Here is a 22265-nt window from a genome sequence, read left to right on the forward strand (position 1 = left end):
AATTTTGGATCGAATTCAAAAAAAAAATTCCAAAATTAATTAATCTTTTCTTTTTATTGACCTCTACTACTGAGACATTTTAAAACGAATCAGGATAGAAGATAATGCTTTTGGACTTTATAATTTACAGCCCAATAATAATTGGGATGGATTGTCGGGCCGAATAGAGTCGTCCCTCCTAACAGCTGTACAAAAGTGGGCGGTGGGATTGGTCCCTTGAATTAGTCTGTCCTAGGGCCGGATACCAAGTTTTCAAAAAAAAAAAAGTAAAAATTATCGAGACCAAACCAAAATTCAATAAAATTAAATTAAAAAAATATAACCATCTGAAGATCATGCTTATTGCGACTAAATCTTTTTAAAGGAGACGAAACGTTAAACTCAACCAAATTAAATTTTACTAGAGAGACTACCGTAAATATTTAAAAAATGAACATTTTAACAAATTGACATTATTTTAATAACGATTATCGCAACATAAATACACATAACAATTTTTTGTGTATGAACTGGTAGTATAAAATGAGTTTACAATATATTCAATAATACATCACCAAATACATTTATTTGAGGGTAAATAGTGTTATACCCCCCTGCAAAATAGGCGAGTTTTGCGTTACCCCCCTGCAAAATATTTTTTTGAGATTACCCCCCTGCAATGTCAAGATTCTTTGCGTTACCCCCCTGGCTCAACAAGTGGGCATATGACATGGAAGAATCTTGACGTGGCATGACACATGGAAATTAATTTATTTTTTATTTATTTTTAATTGCCAACTCATTAATTAATGTGGGTTTTTAATTAAAAAAATGAAAAAAAAACTTAAAAGTTGTTATATTTTTATGAACTTACTTAAAAGAAAGTTTTTTTTTTTTTTTTACTAAAAGTTGTTATTATATATATATAAAAAAATTCTTATATAAATATATAATAACTAATAATAGAGTAACCAAAAAAAAAATGAAGATGAAAAAAAAACTAATAATAATAATAGTAACCAAAAAACTAATAATAATAATAATAATAACTAATAATAATAGAGTAACCCAAAAAAAAAACTGCAATCCCATAGTAACGCAAGAACAATCGCTTTGCCCTAACCCCAAAATTGAAATTGAAAACGAAGAACAATCGCTGCATATGAACGGAACGAAAAAAAAAAGTTTCTTTAAATAAAAAAATTTCTTTAAAAAAAAAAGTTGCTTTAAAAAAAAGTTTCTTTAAAAAAAAAGTTTCTTTAAAAAAAAAAGATTTCTTTAAAAAAAAAGTTACCGTAAAAAAAAAATTTCTTTAAAAAAAAAAGTTTTTTTCATTTTTTTTAATTAAAAAATAAATAATTACTGAGTTGGCAATTAAAAATAAATAAAAAATAAATTAATTTCCACGTGTCATGCCACGTCAAGATTCGTCCATGTCATATGCCCACTTGTTGAGCCAGGGGGGTAACGCTAGGAATCTTGACATTGCAGGGGGGTAATCTCAAAAAAATATTTTGCAGGGGGGTAACGCAAAACTCGCCTATTTTGCAGGGGGGTATGACACTATTTACCCTTTATTTGATGTTCAAGTAAAATATCACAACAAGAGATCTAGTTAGACATGATTTGATGTATGTGTAATAAAATTTTAAATCATCAGTACATGATTATAAAATATTAAATACAACTTCTCTATCCAGCATTTTCTTGGTACATCGAATGCCACATTTTAACATATTATTTGTTCTTGCAAGCTTCCATGCATGAATTCACAACAGCGTTAACATCACGGGCGGCTGTAAAATAGTCAATTATTATATAAAACACCATTAAGTAATGCAATCATTATATATAGGACTACTTTTATAACAATGTATAATTAAAGAGAATATATTCAATGTGAAAATACCGGTATTGACGTTAATGGACTTGGAAATACCACATGTAGTTGCACAACCATAAGCACTTTTTGATGAAACCTTTTGACATTTCAATAATCGACATGTAGTAGAACAAGCTAAATATGCTGGTTCGATTGCGATCAAACCAAGACATTGCAAACCACACTCACCAAGACAAATGGCATATTGTTTTCATGATGAAAGAACGGGAGAACCGTATGCTTCGACAACAACTAACATTACCGTCACCCAAATTAAAACTATATTTTTAATTTCAAAGTTTGCCATATCTTTTCTCTATATAAATCTTGATTTTATAATCGTATTAAATTCGATTACACAATATATAAAATTTAAATAAAAAACCTCAATTTATAAGCATTCAAATAAATGCGCACTTTTGTAAATAAAAAATATTAGTAAAAGATTTTAGTTTGTAAAAAAATTAAAATGGATTAAGAGAATGGGTAAATGTGTTAAACAATAATGGTAAGGATCATAATAGAATTAATGTTGGGTCAACCTAGTTCAGCAAACTTTAGAAAAATAATATAATCCAAAAAGGATATTTATTTATAGTGATAGAATCCGTTGACATTATGTATTACACCAAATTTGTACCGTTAGATTTAATTGATCTAGCGGCCACTAATATCTCAAATTATAAAACGAAGAGTTAAATAAAAGAGGTCACATGACAATTGCTTCCCTATGTTTTTCCTCAAGCAACCACAATCCGCAGTTAACGAATATCATGACATTGTACGAAACATCTTCTTTGGAATTTCATGGAGTTTGCTACATTCCTCTTGGATGTTATAAGAATTTGTATTTGCCAATTGGTTTCACTCATATTTTTTTCAAGAAACAATTGACACACTCGGATATTTAAATTTTAATTAATTGCAAGGTAAAGTTTTAAATGGGCTACAAAGAAAACTTGTAGTAGATCAAGGCTCTCTTTTGGTAGCCTAGGAGCGGATTTAAAATTTAGGCCTAACTAAAAAATAGTATAAAAATTTGAGTTCTTAAAAAACTTTAAATTTTTTATATAATATCCTTAAATTCATATAAATCAATTTCTACGAGCATTTATATACGCAAAGTCCCTAATAAGTGTGTCTATATCAATATGTTCAATCATAACTTTCTCAATATACAAATTGGCTGGACCATTAAAACTTTCTTGTGACATTGTCGATCTCAAGTAGTTTATCAATAACTTTAACTTCAAAAATTTCTTTCTGCAGATGTAACATTCATTGACATAGTTAAGAGAATTCAATAAAAAGTTGAAACATTTGGATGACATTATGCGAGTTTCAAAAACTCTAGAAATTCAATGCTGACATCTGAAGGTGCATGAGGAAATACAAGAAGGACTTAATACACAAACCTAAGAGGAGAAGTTAAATCATACAGAACTTAGACAAAATAAAAGAGATGGTATAGAGAAAGAATACAACATTATTTTTATATTGGTTAATTACCCACTTGGTAAGCTAGTCCAGTCCACCCTTTTCAGAGTGATCCTTCTTTCTAACCTTAGAAGGAATTAATCAATCATAATTCACGATTACAATTAGTAAGATAAACTTATCCTAGATTTCCTTACCTCAACCAACAGGATTTCCACATAGTGATCTCACCAGGATTTTCCCTCATAGAATAGGACTTCTACCTATTGTCATAAACTGATATTTTCTCCCTATAAATAAGGGATTCCTTGTTTGAAACAAGTTATTACAACTAATGGGCGGGTTAAAGAAAGTGTGAGTTGGTATCAGTGTGATACAAATTTGATTTGCTATACTCATTTGTCGAATGAATGTCTCAATGACACACTTCTTTGGTGTCTTTATGCTCTAGGTGTTGTATTTGGAACAATTCTTCTCCATTCACACACATGTAGAATCATGCTACACACTCAAATTTAAGTCAATGATTTTTTTATATCAGAAGATGAATAGAGTCGTTGCAAAACTAGTCGTTGTGAGATAGTACATTTTCTCCTTTGAGTTTGCGTACAAATCACATAGTTACATCAATTCTGAAAACTTGTACGACTTTAACTAGAAAAATATGACCATTTCAACTCCAGATGTTTGCATAAATTAAAACACTTTTAATATGTCAGAGCTCAAGGAATGAATGCACTAAGGTTAACTTTAATCATTCAACCCCTAGAAATAAAAAAGGCTATGTTCTTGATTCTTTTTTGGAAATAGAATTAATTATATTTTACATTTAAAATAATTAAAATTTGAAAGTGGCAAATTTTGAATTTTTTTTTGTTTTAAATGTCACGGTTTTTAAGGGTAGAAGGAATACTCGGTAAAATTTAGGTGAGGATTGAGTCATTCCTTTCGTTTCATGCTTATCAGTGTGTTTTTGCACAATGACTAAGTTTAATTTTTTTATTAGTTTTTATTTGCTACTTCCAAAATACATTTTAATCATGTTATGTTATTTTTTTGAGATTAAGAATTTTGGATCGAATTCAAAAAAAAAATTCCAAAATTAATTAATCTTTTCTTTTTATGGACCTCTACTATTGAGACATTTTAAAACGAATCAGGATAGAAGATAATGCTTTTGGACTTTATAATTTACAGCCCAATAATAATTGGGATGGATTGTCGGGCCGAATAGAGTCGTCCCTCCTAACAGCTGCACAAAAGTGGGCGGTGAGATTGGTCCCTTGAATTAGTCTGTCCTAGGGCCAGATACCAAGTTTTCAAAAAAAAAAAAAAGTAAAAATTATCGAGACCAAACCAAAATTCAATAAAATTAAATTAAAAAAATATAACCATCTGAAGATCATGCTTATTGCGACTAAATCTTTTTAAAGGAGACGAAACGTTAAACTCAACCAAATTAAATTTTACTAGAGAGACTACCGTAAATATTTAAAAAATGAACATTTTAACAAATTGACATTATTTTAATAACGATTATCGCAACATAAATACACATAACAATTTTTTGTGTATGAACTGGTAGTATAAAATGAGTTTACAATATATTCAATAATACATCACCAAATACATTTATTTGATGTTCAAGTAAAATATCACAACAAGAGATCTAGTTAGACATGATTTGATGTATGTGTAATAAAATTTTAAATCATCAGTACATGATTATAAAATTTTAAATACAACTTCTCTATCCAGCATTTTCTTGGTACATCGAATGCCACATTTTAACATATTATTTGTTCTTGCAAGCTTCCATGCATGAATTCACAACAGCGTTAACATCACGAGCGGCTGTAAAATAGTCAATTATTATATAAAACACCATTAACTAATGCAATCATTATATATAAGACTACTTTTATAACAATGTATAATTAAAGAGAATATAGTCCATGTGAAAATACCGGTATTGACGTTAATGGACTTGGAAATAGCGCATGTAGTTGCACAACCATAAACACTTTTTGATGAAACATTTTGACATTTCAATAATCCACATGCAGTAGAACAAGCTAAATATGCTGGTTCGATTGCGATCAATCCAAGACATTGCAAACCACACTCACCAAGACAAATAACATATTCTTTTCCTGATGAAAGAACGGGAGAACCGTATGCTTCGACAACAACTAACATTAGCGTCACCCAAATTAAAACTATATATTTAATTTCAAACTTGGCCATATCTTTTCTCTATATAAATCTTGATTTTATAATCGTATTAAATTCGATTACACAATATATAAAATTTGAATAAAAAACCTCAATTTATAAGCATTCAAATAAATGCACACTTTTGTAAATGAAAAATATTAGTAAAAGATTTTAGTTTGTAAAAAAATTAAAATGGATTAAGAGAAGGGGTAAATGTTTTAAACAATGATGGTAAGGATCATAATAGAATTAATTTTGGGTCAACCTAGTTCAACAAACTTTAGAAAAATAATATAATCCAAAAAGGATATTTATTTAGAGTGATAGAATCCGTTGACATTATGTATTAAACCAAATTTGTACCGTTAGATTTAATTGATCATAGCGGCCACTAATATCTCAAATTATAAAACGAAGAGTTAAATAAAAGAGGTCACATGACAATTGCTTTCCTATGTTTTTCCTCAAGCAACCACAATCCGCAGTTAACGAATATCATGACATTGTACGAAACATCTTCTTTGGATTTTCATGGAGTTTGCTACATTCCTCTTGGATGTTAGAAGAATTTGTATTTGCCAATTGGTTTCACTCATATTTTTTTCAAGAAACAATTGACACACTCAGATATTTAAATTTTAATTAATTGCAAGGTAAAGTTTTAAATGGGCTACAAAGAAAACTTGTTGTAGATCAAGGCTCTCTTTTGGTAGCCTAGGAGAGGATTTAAAATTTAGGCCTAACTAAAAAATAGTATAAAAATTTGAGTTCCCAAAAAACTTTAAATTGTTTATTTAATATCCAAAAATTCATATAAAACAATTCCTACGAGCATTTATATATGTAAAGTCCCTAATAAGTGTGTCTATATCAATATGTTCAATCATAACTTTCTCAATATACAAATTGGCTGGACCATTAAAACTTTCTTGTGACAACGTCGATCTCAAGTAGTTTATCAATAACTTTATCTTCAAAAACTTCTTTCTGAAGATGTAACATTCATTGACATAGTTAAGAGAATTCAATAAAATGTTGAAACAATTGGATGACATTATGCGAGTTTCAAAAACTCAATAACTTCAATGCTGACATCTTAAGGTGCATGAGGAAATACAAGAAGGACTTAACACACAAACATAAGAGGAAAAGTTAAATCATAAAGAACTTAGAGAAAATAAAAGAGATGGTATAGAGAAAGAATACAAAATTATTTTTATATCGGTTAATTACCCACTTGGTAAGCTAGTCCAGTCCACCCTTTTCAGAGTGATCCTTCTTTCTAAACTTAGAAGGAATTAATCAATCGTAATTCACGATTACAATTAGTAAGATACCCTTATCCTAGATTTCCTTACCTCAAACAACAAGATTTCGACATAGTGATCTCACCAGAATTTTCCCTCACATAATAGGACTTCTACCTATTGTCACAAACTGATATTTTCTCCCTATAAATAAGGGATTCCTTGTTTGAAACAAGTTATTACTACTAATGGGTGGGTTAAAGAAAGTGTGAGTTGGTATCAGTGTGATACAAATTTGATTTCATATACTCATTTGTTGAATGAATGTCACAATGACACACTTCTTTGGTGTCTTTATGCTCTAGGTGTTGTATTTGGAACAATTCTTCTCCATTCACACACATGATGTAGAATCATGCTACACACTCAAATTTAAGTCAATGATTTTTTTTTATCAGAAGATGAATAGAGTCGTTGCAAAACTAGTCGTTGTGAGATAGTACATTTTCTCCTTTGAGTTTGCGTACAAATCATATAGTTACACCAGTTCTGAAAACTTGTACGACGTTAACTAGAAAAATATGACCATTTCATCTCCAGATGTTTGCATAAATTAAAACACTTTTAATATGTCAGAGCTCAAGGAATGAATGCACTAAGGGTAACTTTAATCATTCAACCCCTAGAAATAAAAAAGGCTATGTTCTTGATTCTTTTTTGGAAATAGAATTAATTAGATTTTACATTTAAAATAATTAAAATTTGAAAGTGGCAAATTTTGAATTTTTTTTGTTTTAAATGTCACGGTTTTCAGGGCATCTTTGGTCAGTTCCCTCTCTACAGCTAATCTCCTCTGGTAAATGTAATCCCATCTCAGTGTAAAGGCAGCACGATGGAAAGAGATGTTGTCACAGGGAGCTTCTTCAATACCTTGAGGAACTTTCTTTGCTGTAGCCTTTTTAGGGTTGGGAGATGAGATGTTAGCAACATCCTCAGCAGCATCATAATCTGAGTCACTAGTGAAGTAGCAAAGTTTTTCACAAGAAAGGGGGGTTTGAATTGTGAACCTTTAAAAATTGTCCTTTTAAAAATTAGATATCAAAACATACGTTAGAATGATCTCAGAATAAATAATATAAGTTAGGAGAATGATCTTAGAACGATCTCTGAGCTGCAAACAAAAACAATAAGTGATTTGTGTGTGTTAGTGTTTGCATAATATTAATATGAGTTTAAGAGAGAGAAGAGACACAATAATTTTATCCTGGTTCACCCCTTAATAGTATGGGCTACTCCAGTCCCCACGCTCCTGTGTGATTGTCCATTAAGAGATTCTACCGATCTCAAGATACACTTCTTTTTGATCTAATCCAAGATCACAATCTTCCAAGCTTCACTTGCTTGATCTACCTAAGTCTTCCTAGACTTTATGAGGTGTCACTCAATCAATAGTTACGTATTGAATTGAGCCAATCTTTTACAATTTTGATAATGGTTTGGATCTAAAGCTTTCTCACTCAAACTAAGTTGAAAAACTAGTTACAATAAAATCTCTCTTTGTTCACTCAAAATGGATACTGGTCCTAGTATGATATTACAATATATGGAGTGAAAGAGATCTTTAAAGAAGAGCTTGAAAACTTGTATCACAAAGACAAGTAGATTGATTGTTGTAGATTAAACTCTTGCTCTTCAATGTTGCCAAAGCCTTCCTTTTATAGTTGAACCTTGAGTCTTCAGTTCCTTGGTCCCAAAGGAAGTTTTCCAACGGCTAGTTGCTTTAAAATAAACAGCTCATGCTGAATTGTTGAGTGGATAAGTTCAGACTGTTCTTTCTCAGAACGTTCTCCCTGCTGTTCTTCATATTTTCAAATAAAAGGGCCATAATGACAGCTTGCAATGGGCTGTGGATAGTTGTTCCTTGCTTCCTCACCAAGTATATCCGTTATAGACCATTTAGGCACGTTTTGGCCAGCTGTAGATGAGCTTGCAACTTCAAAAGCAAAGGACAGTCATTCTCAGCATCATTCTGAGAGTGTTCTCCAATCTGGGCGAATTTTACACTTGATCTTCAAAATGGAGAATGATGCAGAACTGTGACCAGCTGTAATGTGGAGGGAATGCAGCTGTGATGTCCTTGTGTAACTATTCACTTGTCCTTTCCATGTACTTTCTTTTCTTGATTAAAAATTAATCTCTTGGAGAATGTTCATTAAATAATGACATTGAAGGTACATGACAACTATGAGTTGAATGTGTGTTGTCTCATCCTTATTGGTCTATGTAATTCTTGTCTAAACACTCTTGATCCACCTGATGAGATGATGCCTTGAGAATTTATCATGTTGCACATGCTTGATCATTAACTTTGTCCAAAGAGGAAAGTCACTTTTCTTCCAATTATTCCTTGCCTTAATTGTTCATGAACTGTTGTGATCTTGTGAGTTAAAACCAAGATAAAGTGCTTCTTTGTCTTGTATATGGTTGACTTAATGAAATAAGTGCTTTTGCATTTATTCTTGTTCATGAGGAGAATGTTGCAATTAAACCAGAGATCATTCTCAGACTGATCCTGAAGCTTCTCTTTTTGCCAAAACATAATGAATATCATTGATATTAGAAGCTTAATTGTTCCTGACTAATTAAAACACTCAAGAGCACTTGTTAGATAACAATGAGATCAGAATTACATTTAAAATATAATTAAGATGTTTGTTATCTTTAAAACATCAAATTGGGATTTTGCATTTTGCCTCAACAACTAGATGACTCCTTCTTCCTTTTCAGGATCTCCTTCTTCTTGCAGGGAGGAGAGAAAACTTTACTCCAACCTTTGACTGGTCCAACACCTTTTGTTTTCACTCTTGGTGCAGGAGTCTTGCTTGCAGTGGGCACAACCTTGCCTGTACAGCTCCTCAGCCTTTTAGTTATACCACCAGTTGATCTTTCAGTAGGTTTGGTGGTTTCATAAGTGTCAACATCAACAACAGTTTCTACTTTCTCCTTCTCAGCTTCCACAGCCTTCTCAGCTTCCTTCTCCTTGTCATCTTTGGGTATAGACTGGTTGCTCTCTTCAGACTGAGTATCCTCTTCATCATCAGAGGTATCCTCTTGAGCAGTTGCAGTTTCTTCATCAGAAGACTCAGATGCTGTGACAGTTGTCTCAACATCTTTTTCAGCAGCAGCTTCCTTCATAGTATCTTTGTCAGCAGTTTCAACCTCTTCATGCTCATTCAAGGATGTCTCAACATCTGGCATGACAACCTCTTCAGTAACAACATGGGTTGATTTTTTAGTCACCATCTCAGCAATTGTTGGTGATTTATCAGCAATTTCTGTTTCAACTTCTGTAGGGGTGTCCTCCATTTCAGTTTCAACAGATTTAGGATTAAGATCCTTCTTTGCAGCATCATATCCCAAATTCACAGAACTAGGGTTATCAGTGGTTGTTTTAACAACTTCAGACGCAGGTTTAGGGTTCTGAGGTTCTCCTTCGTTGGTTTCAGATGTTTTCCCAGATGTGTTGACATTGGACTCAAACACCAAATCAGACATAGAAAGAGGGATCCTAGACTTATAATCCCTTCTTTTCCTTGTAGAGGTTCCTTTCTCATATTTATTAACAGAGGGAGAGATAACATCACTTACTTTGATAGTTTCCTTCTTTTTCTCAGCAGTTTTCATCTTTCCCTTCTTCTCAGCAGTAGTTACAGGCTTGAGATTGCTAGGATGTATGGTTGTAACAGGAACGGCGTCCTTGATGATCTGAGACGATTCGATCTTTGCTTTTGACCGAGTAGAACGAGCAGACTTTGTAGTTTGTGATGATTCAGACATATTTGGATGATGGTTTTTGAGGTTTGAGAAGATGAATGGATGAGAGTTGTAGTGAGAAGTGGAAGAATAGGGTTCACGATCAAAAGTTAGAATTTGGAAGAAAATGCATTAATTGCGTGTGAAGACATATTTAAGGGAAGTGTGTAATGATTTCCCTAAATTAGCGTGCATTGATGGATTGGAGAGAGAGCGGTTTCCTTTTGCACGCCATAACTGCAGTAACTGCTATGCTTCTTCATGCAGGCAAATTCCTAATTTGCCCCTTAAAAATTCAAACTGATTTGCATCAAGCGCCTTTGTAAAAATATCAGCTAACTGTTCACTTGTACTAATATGCTTGAGTTCCACGCAATTTTCTTCCACAAGGTCTCTAATGAAATGATGCCTGATGTCTATATGTTTGGTTCTTGAGTGTTGAACTGGATTCTTTGATATATTGATTGCACTCAAGTTGTCACAATATAATGTCATGACATCTTGGTCGACATTATATTCTTTCAGCATCTGTTTCATCCATATTAGCTGGGAACAACTGCTACCTGCAGCTATGTATTCAGCCTCTGCAGTAGATAGAGACACACAATTCTGCTTCTTGCTGAACCATGAGATTAAATTGTCACCCAAAAAGAAGCAACCTCCTGATGTGCTTTTTCTATCATCAGCACTTCCAGCCCAATCAGCATCACAATACCCTACTAAGGTAGAGTTCTTTGTGTGTGAGTACAGAATTCCATAGTCACTGGTGCCATTAATATATTTCAGAATTCTTTTGACTTGTACAAGGTGGCTCATCTTTGGTTTGGCCTGATATCTTGCACACACACCAACAACAAAGGTGATGTCAGGTCTACTTGATGTGAGATACCAGAGACTGCCAATCATGCTTCTGTATAGGCTTTGATCAACATCAATGCCTTTCTCATCTTTGGTTAGCTTCAAATGAGTAGCAACTGGAGTTCTTTTGTGTGCTGCAGTGTCCATTCCAAATTTCTTGACCATATTCTTTGCATACTTGCTTTGAGAAACAAATATGGTGTCTTCCATCTGTTTGACTTGCAGACCAAGGAAGTAGGTTAATTCACTTACCAAACTCATTTCAAACTCTGACTGCATTTGTTGGACAAAATGTTGCACCATCTTTTCAGACATTCCTCCAAATACTATGTCATCAACATAAATTTGGGCAATCATCAGCTTTTCTTCCTTTTCTTTAACAAACAAAGTTTTGTCATGACCCCCTTTTCTGTACCCTTGACTAACAAGAAAGTTTGTCAGTCTTTCATACCATGCCCTAGGGGCTTGTTTTAGCCCATATAGAGCTTTCTTTAGCTTGTACACATGATCAGGGTTGGCTAGATCTACAAATCCTTTTGGCTGCTCCACATAAACTTCTTCATGTAAGTACCCATTAAGAAAGGCACTCTTGACATCCATTTGGTATAGCTTAAATTTAAAGATGCATGCTATACCAAGAAGTAGCCTAATAGATTCCAATCTTGCTACTGGAGCAAATGTTTCATCAAAGTCAAGTCCTTCCACCTGAGTATACCCTTGAGCCACTAGTCTTGCCTTGTTCCTTGTAACCACACCATTTTCATCTGATTTGTTCTTGAACACCCATTTTGTGCTAATGACATTAACACAATTAGGTCTAGGAACAAGATCCCACACATCACTTCTTCTGAATTGAGTTAGTTCCTCTTGCATGGCTTCTATCCAAAACTCATCTGTAAGAGCTTCTTTTACATTCTTAGGCTCAATTTTGGAGACAAAACATGAATTTGAAACAGCTTCATTTGACCTTCTTGTAGCAATTCCCTGGTTAGGGTTCCCAATGATGAGATCCTTGGGATGGTTCTTCTGTATTCTTATTGAAGGAACTTTGCTAGCAGGACCAGGTGTAGGAACATTTGATTCATCATCTAAATCTGATTCTTCATCTGCTACAGCTTCATCAGATGTTGGCAAAGTTGTTGCAACATCTTCTTCATTGTCTGATGTTCTTGCAGATGTTAAGTCATCTATCACAACATTGATAGATTCTACAATTACCTTGGTTCTCAGGTTGTAAACTCTATAGGCCCTGCTGTTTGTTGAGTATCCAAGAAATAACCCTTCTTCACTTTTAGGATCCATTTTTCTTCTGTGTTCTCTGTCAAATAGAATATAGCATTTGCTTCCAAACATATGGAAGTGTTTCACAGTTGGTTTTCTGCCTTTCCACAGTTCATATAGTGTAGTTGAGGTTCCAGTTCTGAGAGTGACACGATTGTGAATGTAACAGGCCGTATGCATAGCTTCAGCCCAAAATTGATATGAAAGGTGTTTTGCATGCAACATTACTCTGGTTGACTCTTGAATTGTTCTGTTCTTCCTTTCAACCACACCATTTTGTTGGGGTGTGATTGGAGCTGAGAATTCATGCTTGATTCCTTCAGAGATGCAAAATTCAAGGAAGTTTGCATTTTCAAATTCTTTGCCATGATCACTCCGTATTTTCACAATAACAGAGTTCTTTTCTCTTTGAAGTTGAAGGAAAAGTTCTTTGAATGCATCAAAACTTTCAGATTTGTCTTTCAGAAATTCAATCCATGTGTACCTTGAAAAGTCATCTACCATGACAAATGCGTACCTTTTTCCTCCAAGGCTCTCCATTTGCATTGGCCCCATAAGGTCTATATGCAGCAATTCTAACACCCTTGTTGTGGTAAGATGTTGCAACGTTGGATGCGACATCTTTGTCTGCTTCCCTATTTGGCATTCTCCACATATACTTCCTTCCTCAATTTTGAGCTTAGGAAGACCTCTGATTGCCTCTTTAGCTATTGCCCTTTTCATGCCTTTGAGGTGCAGGTGGCCAAGTTTTTGGTGCCACAACTTTACCTCATCTTCTTTGCTAATTAAACATGTGGACAAATTGTCTTCTTCTTTAGGAATCCAAAGATAACAGTTATCTCTAGACCTTATTCCTTTCATCAACAGCTCTCCTAGATCGTTTGTGACTAGACATTCATTTTTTGTGAAGTTAATTAACCTTCATGCCTTGATCACAGAGTTGACTTATGCTGATTAAATTTGCTTTGAGACCTTCTACAAGCAACACATTATCTAGCTTTGGTAAACCATTGTTTGCAAGCTTACCGATTCCCTTAATCTCTGCTTTTGCTCCATCTCCAAAAGTCACAAAACTAGTAGCATATGACTTCAGATTTTCAAGATAATCTTCAACTCCTGTCATATGTCTAGAACAACCACTATCAAAATACCAGGTTTCTCTTGAGGAAGCTCTCAAGGATGTATGAGCTATTAGACCTGTGATCTTCTTCTTTTCTCTCCATTCTTTTCTTGTTGCAACATTAGAAAAGGCAGGAGTATAGAATTCCTGATGAACTCTTCTTGGGTATCCGTGCAGCCTATAGCAGAAAGGCCTAATGTGTCCTTTCCTTCCATAGTGATGACATGTCCAGTTATTGAATCTTGGCATAGGATGTCCCATAGGATGTTGCGACAATCCTCCTGACACAAACGTGCTGTTGATTGGAGTATGTATGGTGGCACTGTTGAACTTCATTTGCTGCTTTACTCGTTCATGTTCAAAACCAATGGCCTTAGGTTTCCCATAGTTTTGTCTTTGTATCATTTCTTCAAAGGCATCAGTCCCTTTGGTCATCATTTTAGCTACCTTTTTGACTTGATCCAAGTCAGCATTTAACTTGGTCACTTCTTCACCTTGTTCAACAATTTTACCCAGAAGATTTGATTTCTCCACTAGCAATTGGTGGATTTGACTACTCTGATCTACAACCTTACTGTTGAGTTTATCAATGTCTGTGAGTAAGTCATTTCTTTCAGCTTGCAATTTCCCATTAATTTTCTTTTATTTCTCCAATGCTTTGCAAACCTCTATGCTTCTACTATGGAGATCTTTGTAAGTAGCAGCTAGTTCTTCATAAGTTACCTCATCATCACATGATTCTGAGTCAGATACACACACTCCAGTTAAAGCATTAACAAATTTAGCAGATTCTTCATCCTCTGTGTAACGACCCAATTTTCATATTATTATTTTTATGTGTTAAAATATTTTATTTAACGTGGCATTTTAATTAAGTTAATAACTAGGGTTATTTATCGAGTACTTTAGTTATTAAGCGAGTAGAGTGAGTTAACGCGTTATTGGGCCAAGCCAATTGGGCTTGAGGCCCAATGGGCCTTGAGTGTGTGTGAGGGGGCGCCCATTAAGGGCAAGGAAGAGAAAGAGAAATTCATTTCTCATGTTCTTTGTGTTCTTGAAGAGAGGAGGAGAGAGCTTGAGGAGCTAGGGCGAGAAGAAGAGCTAGGGATTCGAGAGCTTCGTCGTGTTTTCTTCGAATCCAGGTAACAGAGTAGATTTCATATTCGTGGGTGACTCGAGGAAGGGGAGAATGTCGATTTCTCCTCACCCGAACTTCCTCCACCCCATTTTCGTTTTAGTTTGGATGGATTTTCTTAATGGAAATCGATTCTAAGGTTCATAACATGTTTAACATGCTCTTATCATGATGTATGAACGAATCTAATGGTTAAAAACGAGATTTATAAAGGATTAAACTCAAGAACTTTGTGTTCTTGAGAGTTTTGAGTAAAAGTGTTAAATCTCTACTTTTTCATAGTAAAAATGGTAGATCGGTGAAATGAACCGTCCTTTTGTGCTTAGATATGTTTGTTGCACTTGAATACAAACTCATTTGGGGTTTATAACTTGAAAAATGGGATTTTTGGGTGATTTGGTGTAGAAATCGCAAGTTTTGAACTGTCCTGACAGGAGGTGTTCGCTCAGCGAACGTGTGGCGAACAGCTCGCCACAGCTCGCTGCAGCTCGCCACGAGCAGGTGAGCCACTGGTGTGGTTCGCTGAAGCTCGCTGAGCCTCGCTTAGCGAACAGCTCGCTACAGCTCGCTAAGGCTCGCTTAGCCACCGTGACAGCACAGCACTTTGCTGTTTTGGAATTTGAATGACTTTGAGGGTTCTAACATGTTATATTATGTATCTTACCCAGTTTTTCGCGTAGATTCCGATTCCGGAGTTTGTTTTATGATAAAATGCATGCTTAATACACTTTACTTATATTATTAGTATTGTGTTAAAAATGTGAGTAAATGTATTGTATGTGTTGATGATTGTTGATGATGTTTGTTTAAATATCAAAGAAGTATATTAAGGTGTTAATCAACTTAATAAAGAAGGATATTAGGATTTTGTTATTCTAATAAAGAAGGATATCGAATTATGTTATTCGATAAAGACGTATATTAAGGTATAGTGTTATCTTAATAAAGACGGAATGTTGGATAGTGTTCCACATTTATAAATGACGAGCTTAATGCTAATTAAAATGATTGTGAGTGAATTCATGAAAAACATATACATGCATTCATGAATTGTTGTTGTATATTGGCTTGTCCAATAAAGACGGATATCGAACTATAATTGTTTGATAAAGACGGATATCGGAGGTGAGATACTCTGATAAAGACGATGGTACCACATGCATTAGGGGTGTCTAGAGGACATAGCATGAATGTGAAGCATTAGATTGCATTAGGGATTATGTGTGCATTTTATGATAAATGATGTTTGACACATACTTGGTAAATGTTGATTGTTAATCCGTATGTGAGGAGCAGAGTCCGTCATGACTATAAAATGAACAACGCAGGGTCCGTCATGACCATAATCTGAACAATGTATTTGTTGATGTTTTGGTATTGTCCGAGACGACGTGAAACTATATGTTTGGTGTATTTTGTGGATGATTGATTAGGTGATAAATGAAGTATATGCATGATATATGAATATGCATGAATGATGGTGATGTATATGTATAATGTATGATTATGCATGTTTTTATGAAGAAGTGTTTAAGTACCATTTACTTACACTTGTATATTTTGAGTATGTTATCTAACTCTCTTTTATGTGTTATGTGCTGGATCGTTGGGGGTCCAGATTTTACAGGATTTTGTGGTATTCGATGTCGAGTCGTCGGTGAAGCTCCGCTCTGATTGTGACACGGGAAAAAGGGTTTTATATTGTATATAAAGTCTATTGTCTAGGTTGTTTTGTATAATCAATAAACATATTATTTGATTTAAGATTTGTATAAACACTGTTTTTACCAATTAATTACATTAGTATTATTTTGATTGAAGAGTGTAATGCTCGAACCATGACTTTTATAATAATAAACTTTGATTTTCCGCCGCGTATTTTGAAAAAGATTTATCATGGTAGAATTTTATTAAATAATGGGTTTGGGTGTTACAATTGGTATCAGAGCCCCGTTGTCTTCGGACTGTGTGGGTTATGTGTCGATCAGAGCAGGTCTGTGCAGTCAGACCAAGTGAGTATTGTGAGTCAGTCGTGTTTGTCTAACGATTTTGTGTTGTTTGTTTTGTGAAATCACTTATGTTGTTCATTTAGGAACTATGAGTGGTGTGAATTGGATTAATAGATCCATTGTTTTGTTGAGTAATGGTGTGAGTGCTATACTTCTATGTTTACAATAGTTGAATATGCTTAGAGTTTAACCTTGGTGTAGTTTAAACTTGGTTGATTTATGCTTAATTGCTAATTGTTGATGATCCGGCATGATATAAAACTGCATGTGACGATCCGGCATGATATAAAACTGCATGTGGTAATGATTTGAAATAATTTTAAAAACTAATATTATTTCTTGAAGATTTTAGTGAAAATATAGAGTTATTTTCTTTTGGGTAAGTGAAAATTAAATTTTCGAAATGGTGAGAAGATTAGGATATTAATGTGTCCTGGTATGTGTTTGTTATATGTTTGTTTATAACATGTGCTAGATGATTACTAGGCATTTGAATTGCTATGCGTTTATGAGTAAAAACATGAAGATCTCATAATTCTATGTTGTGATTGTTGATGCATGATTCTAATTGTGCTTTCAAGTTTATAATGATGTTATATGCTTGATGTTTTGGATTTTGTGGATTAGTGAGTCGAGAAAACGAGAGTTTAGTGAGCGTAAGTTCAAAACCGTAGCAGAGCACCCAGATTTTTGGATGTGCTCGCTAGGCGAAGAATGAACCTCGCTGAGTCTCGCTAAGTCTTGCTAAATCCTGTGAATGTTTTTGACTTGTCTCGCCGGGAGCTCGCTAGCTTTTGCTAAACGAGGGAGCCAGACAAGAAATTTATTTTGTTGACGTCTTGTTCTGAGTTGATTGAATGTGAGTATGAATTATTGCTATGCAATGTTCATTTTTCTTGTGTTGTTTTGATTTCCTAACTTTGAGAAGTGAGGGAAGTATAGGTTACTTGAATGCTTGCATGAATTTGTGTTAGTGTTTAGGTATCGTGGGTTAGGTTTTGTCCCTTGTATGCGACATGCGTGTAAACGATGTCGATACTAGTTTCTTCTTAGGGAGAATATGTTTAGAGACGATAGAACCGTTAGGTGTGAGCACCGGAAGTTCTAGTGGAAGAGTACGAGTGAGTTTGAGATAAGTGGGGGAGAAGGTTATATCCCTCCGAGATGTTTCGAACGTGAGAAGATTGGATGAGTAGAGATGTTCTTGAAGCGGAATATTCAGGAAGTGGTGACGTTGTTCGAAGTGGAATGGATGGGAACAACAAGTTGTGAGAAACTATTAGAAGAGGAGTTGTCGGACCAAGTGTTTCGCCGTGAGGCGTTAGTGAGATTGGTTAAGTGAGATGAAGAGTATTCGGAATGATTGGAGATCGTGTGTTGCACTAAAAGTATGGAGGCGTGTTTTGTGGACCAAAGTTGAAGTACATGTTTGATCGAAAGGAGTCGAATGTGAGGAAGAGGGAGTGATTAAGGTTCTTGGAGAGGTGATGATTTTGAAGTAAGTTGTCATCCAAGTTGATCGGATGTTGTAGCGGATTCTTGAGTAAGAAGTTTTACGTGAGTCGTGCATTTGGTAGTAGGTTGAATTGGTTGAACAATTTGGAGTTCTAAGTCTAGTGTGTGAAGTAATTTTCATAAGAGATGTGAAGATTAGTGAACCGTTGGTGTTCATTAATCGATGAAGGGAAGTAGGTTTTAAAGTAGATGAGAATGGAATTGCGAAATATCATAATAGGATTGGTATGCTTGTTGAATCATTGGAAGTAGGATAACGATTCGAAGGATTTTGTGAGAGGCTTGTCGAAGAAAAAGTGATTGGATTTGGATAATGACAGGGCAATTTGTGTCGAAGTTGAATGAGATCCTAGAAGTGGAGATGAAGCTAAAAGAGAGGTATCATTTTTGAATGATGAAGAATAAGGAAGTTAGCCGTTGGAGAACGTGTTGAGAATGAGTAGTATGAGGTCATGTTGGAAGTGACTTGTGTTAGGTGAGAATTTGCGAAAAGGATTATCGCACATGTGAGTAGATGTTGTGTTTTATCACATATAGTGAGGAGTTGAAGACGATGCCTAAAGTAAGTGTCGGAGTGCATTTTGTAGTGCCCAAAAGATAAGAGTGAGTAAGTATTTGCTAAGGAATTTGGATTCATGGAATGGAAGAGTCGGTGGAGACTAGTGTTGTTAGATGCATCGTGGATGTTGATGAGGTATGGTCACAATCGGTGACAGTGAAGTAAAGGATTTTAAATTGTTTCATCATGGATGATGGGACGGTAGTGATTTGGCGAATAAGAAACCGATGGGTGAATAAACGGAGAAGATTATGCTTGTTGCAATGCAAGATGATGAGGAACATCGATAGATGGATTATGGGCGAATTGAAGATGTCGTTTGGAATCAACGAGATAGACGTTATGGTTGTTTGGAGAACCAATTTTAGGCGGTAGTCTAATTTTGAAGTAGCGGATTGCTAAGGGATTAAGGAGAAGTGGTATTGGAAAGTGTTTGCGTTAAGGAATGCAAATATTGGTTGAGAGATTACTTGGGAACAGAGTAGTCGTATTGGATTCGACTCAATGTGAGAAAGGAATTTGACGGTTAGAGACGGTAATTTTTAGCATGTGTCAATGAAGTTTGAGAATGATGGTCATCAAGTGATTGTTGGAATTGAAATATCGAGTGATAAGTTGGAATAAGATTCGAATATGAATAAGTGATGTAACACGGTTAAGTGATTCATGAGGGAATCAGAGACTTATAGGATTTGTGGAGTTATGGAGTATTCCACGGAAGTATCTTTCGGAGAGTTTGATTGTTTGTAACTGTTTTGGGGTAGAGTTGTGAGTACCGTAGAATGTGAGTCTGTGGATGTTTCGTGCGAAGTTGACGTTTTAGCGGTTTGATAAGAATGGTTTATGCCGATATCATGATTGTTGACTATCTATCGACAAATTGAGGAACTGGCCGTCCTTGATCTCTTGTTGATAAATGGACAAAAATTGTGTTGGATGGGATAAATTAATTTTGTCAAACTTGGTAATATCCAGTGTTTTGAACGTTTCGTTGGAGGGTCGGATACAGGAGTTATCCGGAGTTGTTTTAGTAGCGTAATTTTCGAGGGCGAAAATCTTTTAAGTGGGGGAGAGTTGTAACGACCCAATTTTCATATTATTATTTTTATGTGTTAAAATATTTTATTTAACGTGGCATTTTAATTAAGTTAATAACTAGGGTTATTTATCGAGTACTTTAGTTATTAAGCGAGTAGAGTGAGTTAACGCGTTATTGGGCCAAGCCAATTGGGCTTGAGGCCCAATGGGCCTTGAGTGTGTGTGAGGGGGCGCCCATTAAGGGCAAGGAAGAGAAAGAGAAATTCATTTCTCATGTTCTTTGTGTTCTTGAAGAGAGGAGGAGAGAGCTTGAGGAGCTAGGGCGAGAAGAAGAGCTAGGGATTCGAGAGCTTCGTCGTGTTTTCTTCGAATCCAGGTAAGAGAGTAGATTTCATATTCGTGGGTGACTCGAGGAAGGGGAGAATGTCGATTTCTCCTCACCCGAACTTCCTCCACCCCATTTTCGTTTTAGTTTGGATGGATTTTCTTAATGGAAATCGATTCTAAGGTTCATAACATGTTTAACATGCTCTTATCATGATGTATGAACGAATCTAATGGTTAAAAACGAGATTTATAAAGGATTAAACTCAAGAACTTTGTGTTCTTGAGAGTTTTGAGTAAAAGTGTTAAATCTCTACTTTTTCGTAGTAAAAATGGTAGATCGGTGAAATGAACCGTCCTTTTGTGCTTAGATATGTTTGTTGCACTTGAATACAAACTCATTTGGGGTTTATAACATGAAAAATGGGATTTCTGGGTGATTTGGTGTAGAAATCGCAAGTTTTGAACTGTCCTGACAGGAGGTGTTCGCTCAGCGAACGTGTGGCGAACAGCTCGCCACAGCTCGCCACGAGCAGGTGAGCCACTGGTGTGGTTCGCTGAAGCTCGCTGAGCCTCGCTTAGCGAACAGCTCGCTACAGCTCGCTAAGGCTCGCTTAGCCACCGTGACAGCACAGCACTTTGCTGTTTTGGAATTTGAATGACTTTGAGGGTTCTAACATGTTATATTATGTATCTTACCCAGTTTTTCGCGTAGATTCCGATTCCGGAGTTTGTTTTATGATAAAATGCATGCTTAATACACTTTACTTATATTATTAGTATTGTGTTAAAAATGTGAGTAAATGTATTGTATGTGTTGATGATTGTTGATGATGTTTGTTTAAATATCAAAGAAGTATATTAAGGTGTTAATCAACTTAATAAAGAAGGATATTAGGATTTTGTTATTCTAATAAAGAAGGATATCGAATTATGTTATTCGATAAAGACGTATATTAAGGTATAGTGTTATCTTAATAAAGACGGAATGTTGGATAGTGTTCCACATTTATAAATGACGAGCTTAATGCTAATTAAAATGATTGTGAGTGAATTCATGAAAAACATATACATGCATTCATGAATTGTTGTTGTATATTGGCTTGTCCAATAAAGACGGATATCGAACTATAATTGTTTGATAAAGACGGATATCGGAGGTGAGATACTCTGATAAAGACGATGGTACCACATGCATTAGGGGTGTCTAGAGGACATAGCATGAATGTGAAGCATTAGATTGCATTAGGGATTATGTGTGCATTTTATGATAAATGATGTTTGACACATACTTGGTAAATGTTGATTGTTAATCCGTATGTGAGGAGCAGAGTCCGTCATGACTATAAAATGAACAACGCAGGGTCCGTCATGACCATAATCTGAACAATGTATTTGTTGATGTTTTGGTATTGTCCGAGACGACGTGAAACTATATGTTTGGTGTATTTTGTGGATGATTGATTAGGTGATAAATGAAGTATATGCATGATATATGAATATGCATGAATGATGGTGATGTATATGTATAATGTATGATTATGCATGTTTTTATGAAGAAGTGTTTAAGTACCATTTACTTACACTTGTATATTTTGAGTATGTTATCTAACTCTCTTTTATGTGTTATGTGCTGGATCGTTGGGGGTCCAGATTTTACAGGATTTTGTGGTATTCGATGTCGAGTCGTCGGTGAAGCTCCGCTCTGATTGTGACACGGGAAAAAGGGTTTTATATTGTATATAAAGTCTATTGTCTAGGTTGTTTTGTATAATCAATAAACATATTATTTGATTTAAGATTTGTATAAACACTGTTTTTACCAATTAATTACATTAGTATTATTTTGAT

The 22265-nt window shown here is 34.8% G+C and overlaps 1 protein-coding gene across 1 annotated transcript; it reads right to left on the reverse strand.

Moving 5' to 3' along the window:
- Nucleotides 1-6433: 6433 nt before the first annotated feature.
- On the reverse strand, nt 6434-10599 carry LOC123886109 (DEK domain-containing chromatin-associated protein 4-like). The gene is made up of 2 exons (XM_045935448.1): nt 9661-10599; nt 6434-6502 (listed from the first exon to the last, which is right to left on the reverse strand). Exons 1-2 carry the CDS (start codon nt 10597-10599, stop codon nt 6434-6436), a joined length of 1008 nt encoding a protein of 335 aa, XP_045791404.1.
- Between the last annotated feature and the right edge of the window lie 11666 nt (nt 10600-22265).

Source organism: Trifolium pratense, linkage group LG5 (genome assembly GCF_020283565.1).
Source record: "Trifolium pratense cultivar HEN17-A07 linkage group LG5, ARS_RC_1.1, whole genome shotgun sequence".
Lineage (NCBI taxonomy): Eukaryota > Viridiplantae > Streptophyta > Magnoliopsida > Fabales > Fabaceae > Trifolium > Trifolium pratense.